General features: G+C 43.0%; 1 protein-coding gene across 5 annotated transcripts in view; it reads right to left on the reverse strand.

The window, feature by feature from the left end:
• tpp2 (tripeptidyl peptidase 2) overlaps positions 1 to 7,888 on the reverse strand; it is an 80,755-nt gene extending 72,867 nt beyond the window's left edge. The window contains exon 1 of one of the 5 annotated variants that reach the window (XR_008723660.1): positions 7,609 to 7,888. Coding sequence is in view for 4 of the 5 variants with exons in the window: in XM_055637385.1 (XP_055493360.1) it covers positions 7,609 to 7,770 (162 nt within the window). In the remaining variant the exon portion in view is untranslated. The remainder of the gene's footprint in view (positions 1 to 7,608) is intronic. The other 4 variants (XM_055637385.1, XM_055637383.1, XM_055637386.1 and 1 more) reach the window with 4 other exon arrangements.
• Between the last annotated feature and the right edge of the window lie 746 nt (positions 7,889 to 8,634).

Consider the following 8,634-nt stretch of genomic DNA (forward strand, 5'->3'; position numbering starts at 1 on the left):
ACACTCTAAAGACGTACAGGTTTGTACGTTGATTGGCTTTGGTAATATTGTAAATTGTCCCTATTGTGTAGCATAGTACTAGTGTATGGGGTGATCGCTGGTTGGCGCAGACTCGGTGGGCCAGAGGGCCAGTTTCCGTGCTGTACCTTTGAAGTCTAAAGTCTATATCTCTGGAGCCTTTACCTCCAGGAAGCCAGGAAACCAATAGGTGGAGCAATGGAGACAACAATTAAAATGCACACGAGAAGTCAGGCCCAAGAACATAAATACAACACATCAGCATTAATGACCACATAAATCAAAGTTAATGACAGTGTGCTCAAATGCTATATCACAACTGCTACAACAGTACATCAGCCACTGTGTAATGCACTGCATTGTCCCCTTTACGTCATGGTGAGGAATGTGGGGGAATCACTGTGGTGGATGTTCATGTTAAAAATTATTTGGGTGTCTTGTTGCTCTTTATTGGTATGACTGAGTGGCAATCTGAATGTCACTGAACCTTAATTGGTACATGATAATAAACTGACCCCTTAAAAGAAAGGTGCACTGTTGCTTAAATCTGTGACAAAAATCGGTGAAAGGTTTCATGGAATAACATAAATAAGAAAAGGCACTCTGATTTTCCAACGAATTTGAAAGCATTGATGGACAAGGTGGAAAGAGGAAGATGGAGCCTTTACCTCCAGGAAGCCAGGAAACCAATAGGTAGAGCAATGGAAAGCAACAACAATTGAAATGCGTGTGAGGACCCAGGACCAAGAACATAAATACAACACATCAGCTTTAATGACCACATAAATCAATGACAGTGTGCTCAAATGCTATATCACAACTGCTGCAACAATACATCAGCCACGGTGAAATGCACTGCATTGTCCCCTTCACGTATCGAACAATAATTCCTTATAGGTCAGGGCTGGGATCTATCATTCAAATAACCCAATAGTCACATGAAATAACCCACAGACATGTATCAGCTTCACACCCAGACCTTGCAGTTTACTCATCAATGTCAAATATTAACCATATCAGCCACATCACCCAAACATTTACAAAATCCCTACTAAAGGGCCTGTCCCACTTGGCTGTCATTCGCGCGCCATTTACACGTCCTGATAGCGTGTGGGTAGCGCTTGGATAGCGTGGGACGGGCGCATGGAGTGGTGTGAAGGAGTGTGTAGTGGCGTGGATGAGTGTGAACTTGGTCCTGAACTAAATCTTGGCGCACCACCGGCCTGTCGCGTAACTGATGGCCAAAGTGGGACAGGCCCAAGACCCTGGCGTGACACAACGTCCCACCTCCAACAGCAGCAGAACCAGGCAAACGATTGCCGAGCTCGGCCTGGGGCTCACGGCCGTTGTGGATCCGGATCCACCCCCACTCCTACTCCCAGAGCGGAGCCAAGACGATTGGAGATAGACACAAAATGCAGGAATAACTCAGCGGGACCGGCAGCATCTCTGGAGAGAAGGAATGGGTGACGTTTCAGGTCGAGACTCTTCTTCAATCTGAAGAAAGTTCTCGACCTGAAACATCACCCATTCCTTCTCTCCAGAGATGCTGCCGGTCCTGCTGAGTTATTCCTGCATTTTTTGTCCATCTTCAAAAAACGTCACGCGCTCCAGACGGCTGTGCGGACGCATGATGACGCGCGCGACCGTCGGGCGTCAAGTCACTACCGGCCTGTCGCGTAAATGACGGTCCAAGTGGGACAGGCCCTTAACAAACCTTCACCTCGCCGGCAATGGCATGAAATCTGCATCAGCACAAACAAACCAGAGTGGGGGAGTGTGGTACTGCTTGTCATATGTTCCATGACTGCTGGCATTATGGACCAGCTGCCATAGAGGTTATGGCAGGCAGCAAGCCACACTGCTGTTTCAGCCGGCACGTTTCAACCCTTGGTGAACTAGGATATGCAAAATCACATTGAGCAATTCACAAAGTTAATCAGTTGAAGATTCTCTGGATTTTGTTCCGACTAAAATGCTGATTTGGAAAGATCTTATGTTTTCAGTAACTGTGGCCAAGTGACCAATGAGATGACCAAAAGCAAAGTGGGACTGACATAAAATTGGGAATGATTTTATTTTCTGAAATCATGATCGTATTCAGCGTTTCTTGTTGCCGTGGCCAGAAATGTGATGTCCTCCGTCTCCATGGAGAGTGCACAAAGAGCAGCAGGTTCAGTATTTGGGGCACGTCTCACAGGGCACTCTTACAAATTTCTACAATAATCAAGATGTTTATTCCTTCCGCTTTTCATAAAACAGTCTCTAAGCAGGGCTCTCGCTTAACTTTTTCCCCCCTGTTGCCAGCCGGGCAACCTTGGCAGCTTTTTCAGTTGCCAAATGACAGTTTAGGTGGTCATTTAAGATGGCTTGCATGACGCATGTGATTATGTGCTCGGACGAAGTGCGTAGTTACCAGTCAGAATTATGGTCAATGAAGCAGTCACATATTATTTCTGCTTCAAATAACTCACAAATTAAACATGTTCACCAATCAAGACATACTATATACCACAATGACATGCAGCAAAATTATAATACAGTATATCATCTCTTTTTACACGTTGCAATAAATGCAATTCCTATTATTTCTTTCCACTTCCAAACAAAAATCTGGTTGGATTATTCAGCGTATGATCAATCTCGGTGAGATCAAGCGCAGGCTTGGCGATAGCTTCACTACACTCAGTTCACAATAACCAAACTCATCTCCCGGTGGCTCAGCACTTCAACTCCCCCTCCCATAGCACTTCAACTCCCCCTCCCATAGCACTTCAACTCCCCCTCACATTCCAAATCCGACCTTTCAATCCTGGGCCTCCTCCACGGCCAGAGTGAGGCCCACCGCAAATTGGAGGAACAGCACATCATATTTCGCTTGGGTAGTTTACACCCCAGCGGTATGAACATTGGCTTCTCCAATTTCAGGTGGTCCTTGTTTTCTCATTCCTTCCCCTCCCATTCCCAGCTCTCCCACAGCCTGTCTCCGTCTCTTCCTTTCTTTTTCCTGCCCCCCCCCCCCCCCCCCCCCCCCCCCCCATCAGTCTGAAGAAGGGTCTTGAGCCGAAACGTCGCCTATTTCCTTCGCTCCATAGATGCTGCCTCACCCGCTGAGTTTCTCCAGCATTTTTGTCTATCCATTCACACAAGTTATGTTATCCCACTTTCCTCACCCACTCCCTACACATTAGGGGCAATTTTACAGAGACAAGTTAACCTACAAAGCCAATGGGATGCGTGAGGAAACCCACACGCTTGTAGGGAGAATGTACGAATTCAACACAGACAGTGCCCGAGGACAGGATCGAACACAGATCTCTGGCGTGTGAGGCAGCAAGTCCACCAGCTGTGCCACCATATTTTATTTTCCAACACACACAAAATTATACGTTGATAACTTTGGTTACTAAAAAAAAAGAAACTATCCATTTTCAGTCTTAAATCTCTAAGTGACACAATGTCCCCCTTTACAGCTACTGTATGTTTTAATTCAGTTCAAGACAATGGAGCAGCACATTGGCCATAAAGTTGCTGCCTAAAATTGCCAGAGACCAGGAATTGATCCTGAATATGGGTGCTGTCTGTATGGAGTTTGCTCCTTTTCCCTTTGATCGCATGGGCTTTCTCCGGGTGCTCATGTCCATCCACATTCCAAAGTTGTGCAGGAACTTTTTTCAGACCAACCCATAACGTAATATTTTCCTTTTGTCCAGCGATTCTGTCTGACCTGTTGAGTTACTCCAGCTTTTTGTGTCTATCTTCATTTTAAACCAGCATCCGCAGTTCCTTCCTACATACACGATACTATACGATAGAACTTTATTAATCCCAGGAGGTAAATTCTACATATATATATATATACACACACACACACATATATACACACACACACACATATATATATATATATATATACACTGTTTTGTTATCTCGTTTATAACATTGTTTACAGAGTACTGTGTTTACATATTCTGTTGTGCTGCTACAAGTAAGGATTTAATTGTTCCAACTGTGACACGAGAGAATAAAACACTCTTGACGCGTCGCTAAGGTGTGGGATAGAACTAGTGTACAGGTGATCGGTGGTCGGCATGGACTCGGTGGGCCGAAGGGCCTGTTTCCACACTGTATCTTTAAATTAAACTAAAAACACTAAAACCAGACGAAATGTAAAGAAGGGTCTCTACCCGAAACGTCACCCAATTTCTTCTATCCAGAGATGCTGGCTGCTCCATGGAGTTCCCCCGCACAATTAAAGCATGGAATAGTCTTCACCCTACCATAGTTATCCAACCAGACACAACTAAATTTAAGGTAACTCTTGTTTCCCCAAGAACCCTTTTTTGCTTAAGTTCAAGTCAAGTCAAGAGAGTTTTATTGTCATGTGTCCCAGATAGAAATTCTTGCTAAATATATACACAATAAATAAACAGATAAAGTGCAATAGGCTATAATTTTTTGGGAGTTTGGTGGTGGTGGTGGGTTAAATTCCATTTGGAATATTTTTGGAGGACCAGGAAACCAGAAGCAAGAGTTACTCCAGCTCCAGGGAGTGATTCTGCCACAGATATCTCATGTCCCCTTTTTGCCCTCCTGATTTCCTTCTTAATAAATAAATGTATACCGTGTGGAAACAGGCCCTTCAGCCCAACGTGCCCACAACCGGCCAACATGTCCCATCTACACTAGTCCCACCTGCCCGCTTTTGGCCCATATCCCTCTAAACCAGTCCAATCCATGTACCTGTCTAAATGTTTCTTAAATGTTGCAATAGTCCCAGCCTCAACTACCTCCTCTGGCAGCTTGTTCCATGCACCCACCACCCTTTGTGTGAAAAAGTTACCCCTCGGGTTCCTATTAAATCTTTTCCCTCTCACCTTAAACCCATGTCCTCTGGTAAGGATTACCACTTTTTTTAGTTGCCTTCTGTTGGTTTTTAAATATCGCCCAATCCTCTAGCTTCCCACTAATCTTTGCCATGTCATATGCCTTCTCTTTTGCTATCTTTAACTTCCTTTGTCAAACATGGTGGCCTCATTCTCCCCTTGGCATGTTTCTTTCTCGTTGGGATGAAAAGATCCTGCATCTTCCGAATTACTCCCAGAAACTCCTGCCATTGTGCGCCTGTCATTCCTGTTAGGGTCCCCTTCCATTCAACTTTAGCCAGCTCCTCCCTCATACCTCAGTAGTTGCATTTACTCAACAGTAATACCGATACATCAGATTTCAGCTTCTCCCTCTCAAACTGCAGGTTGAATTCAATCATTTTTCTCAGAGTTCCTTCACATTAAGCTCACTAATCAAACCCGGTTAATTGCACAGAGCCAAATCTGGAATTGCCTTTTCCCCAAGTGGCCTCAACCACAAGCTGCTTCCCGACTACTATTCGGAGGCCTGTATACAAGACCCATCGGGATCTTTTTTACCCTTTCAGCTTCTTGACTCTATCCACAATGATTCTACTTCTTCTAATCCTATGTCATTTCTTGCTAAGGAATGGATTTAATTCCTTACCAACAGAGCCACCACACTCCATGTTTTCAATGGATGCTCAGATCCCAGCTCTGATCCACATTCAGCAAAAACTCTAGAATACCCGTAATGTCATACTTGCCAATTTCTAATTGCACCATAAGCTCATCCACTTTATTTTGTATACTGCATGCATGAGAAATCAAAGGAAAACCCTGGACAGCTTAGTACTGAAAGAGCAAAAAATAACTAAGAGCATAGCCAGTGGGTAAAAATGTAACCTTTAAGAGAAAGAAGGTGGACCTGAATATTTTGCTGCTACCTCCACAAAAGAAAGATATAAATCAGCATTGTAGCTGCAAAATAAGAGTATTAAAATATTAGATGGGAGAATGAAAGAAAACAAATAGATCATCAGGGTGATACAATTGTAAAAAATAAATTGCAGAGAAGTTGACCATCATTTGCTAATCCTCCACGACTACAAATGGTCCCAAAGTACTGGAGGATTATTTAATGGTGTTGTTTGTTAAAATCAGGCAATATAAACCTCCATTTAGAAAGGCACAGATTAGTCAAGTGTGAACTTGGTAAGGAAAAGTCAGGACTAATGATTCATAATTTTGCGACAATAACAAACAGGGTTAATGAAAGCAATGTGTTCTATGTAGTTTACATGGATTTTAGCGAGGCTGGTGATAAAAGTTAAATCCTATGAGATCCATGAGATGGAGACTTACGGAATCCAAAAGTGACTCATTAGCAGGAAGGTTAATGTAGTTGACAAGTGTATTTGTGATAAGTAAACTATTGCTCATGGGAGTTCCACAGGACTCGGTACTTGGTTTTAAAACTTTCAGTGTTGGATGCCAATGATTCAGACTTCAATGTAGGGAAAACGCTGAATAAATTGTGGATGATTCAAATATTGACTGTAAGATTAATAGTGAGGAAAGCTTTTGATTGCAAGATGTAAATGGAATGATCAGTTAGATAAACATGCAACAAATGGAATTTAATTTTAAAAAGCATGAAGTGATGCAATGCACAATGTGCAGCAATTCGAGAAAATAAATAATAAATTAAAATATACCATGGGGTGTGGAGAAGAGAGAGGCCTTGGAGTGCCTGGTCATAGATCTCCAATGGCAGCCTTATCAGGCTGGTAAGGGTGACTAAAAGGGGATTTGGGAATGGTTTTGTTTATAAGATGGGGAATAGACTATAGAAGCGGCGTGGTTATGCTGGATATGCATACGATGGTAAGTAAATCACAGCATGACTAGTGCGTACTGTCCTGGTCACCACATGACAGGAAAGATGCGACTGCTCTGAAGAAGGCATAGAGGAGTTTATAGAAAAATGGCAAAACTGGAAAATTGTCACTAAGAGGGAAGACTGGATAGGCCGAGTTTGTTTGCTTTGGAACACAAGATAGCTAAAGGGATGAATTAATAGAAGTGTGTGAATTATGAAGAGCTTCAATCAGATGTCAGCGCTTTGTTAAGGACATTGCTGTTACTGACCCTTCCTTATCATGCAACAACAGTCTCATATTTCACTGCATAATTCTTCACAACATTTTTTAACCACAAATGTTTCCATCTGCAAACTCAAAAAAATAACTACAAAATCTCTAGTAACTGTATCTGGATCATGCAGTCATTCTAATGTGTAGGAAGGAACTGCGGATGCTGATTTACCCATAGACACAAAATGCTGGAGTAACTCAGCGGGACAGGCAGCATCTCTAGTGAGAAGGAATGGGTGACGTTTCGGGTCGATCCTATTCATTGAATGTGACTGTGCAAAACAGATTTTTTCCAAGTCATCAACGAGAAGTTTAAAATCTCAATTCTAAAGGTGCACGACTCAAAGTGTTGACCAGTCAAAGCTAATCAATAAAATAATTAGTTACCATCTTAATATATTAAACATGTACGAATAAAAATCTGTTCTCATTAAATGAATGAAATGATAGGACGGTTCAGTAAATGCTGAAGTAGAGCATTGGCAGTAGCTGCAATTACAGAAGCTTCAACGCGAGGAGTTGACTCGAGGAGATGAGAACGAGAGCCCGCGGCTTTGCAAGGCCTCTGATCAAGTGCACGGCCTTACCTGGAGTCCCTGTGCTCCGGGGTCCACTCCCGTATCTAAGATAGCAATGAGAATCCCCCTTCCATCGTATTCTGGGTATCGGGAGAGGAAAGATGCAGCGCCAGTCTCTTTCTTCGGTAAAAGTCCCTGATAAGGGAAGGAGTCGTCCGGATAGGCGGCCATGACTGGGCTCAATAAGAGTGACGCCCGCACAGCTCGAGCTCCGGGCCGCGTTCCACCAGGCAGCACCCGCCGGGAGGGAGGGAGTGAGTCAAGGACCTGCGTGCTGATAATCTCAAGTCATCACCAGGATCCTCTATAATCTTTGGTCATCACAGAAATTCAGTACCATCATCACTAATCTGTTTCAAAAAGTAGCCATTAAAAAAAAAACATGCCAATGGAAAGTAGTAATGTGTTTTGGAACTGTATGACCCCGTCTTAAACAAGCAGAACATCGGCTTTATTCAATTTAAGGACAACTAATTTGGATTTGCGATCAGTAGAGAGAACAGAGAAGTAATATATGCTTTGTGAATGTAGCAATGTTACAAAATTTTGAGATTTAAAAAATCTAGTCTGTAATTTATCCCATCAGATAAAGTATAAAAATAAGTTTAATTTGACACCTAATTCACTTTCATATCTTCAGTATTAAAAAAGTGATGGCCATTTTCATACTCGGAAATTAGCATCCTGTTCCCTATTGATTTTCAAAAGTTGTGATCAAGGACAGTCAAATGGCCATAACTTTATTAAAAATTAAGAGAACTGAAAGAAATTTCCAGTTATTATAGACTAAGTGGAACTCGTTGGGTCCCAGCATCACACAGGAGGGCTGGTCATCAAACGGAATATTCCACCTCTCCAACAATTCTAATATATTGGTGGCCAGTTGGGGGGAGGAGGCTTTCTGGAGCGCTAGTATGGGTGTTATGGGCTGAAGCGACTGGTTTCCAGAGGGCTAGTATGCAAATTGTGCGCCAAATGGATTCTTGGGCTGACGTCTCAGTCAATCAAGCCTGTTGTGCTGGCAACACACTCACG

This window comes from Leucoraja erinacea, chromosome 6 (genome assembly GCF_028641065.1).
Source record: "Leucoraja erinacea ecotype New England chromosome 6, Leri_hhj_1, whole genome shotgun sequence".
Taxonomy (NCBI): domain Eukaryota; kingdom Metazoa; phylum Chordata; class Chondrichthyes; order Rajiformes; family Rajidae; genus Leucoraja; species Leucoraja erinaceus.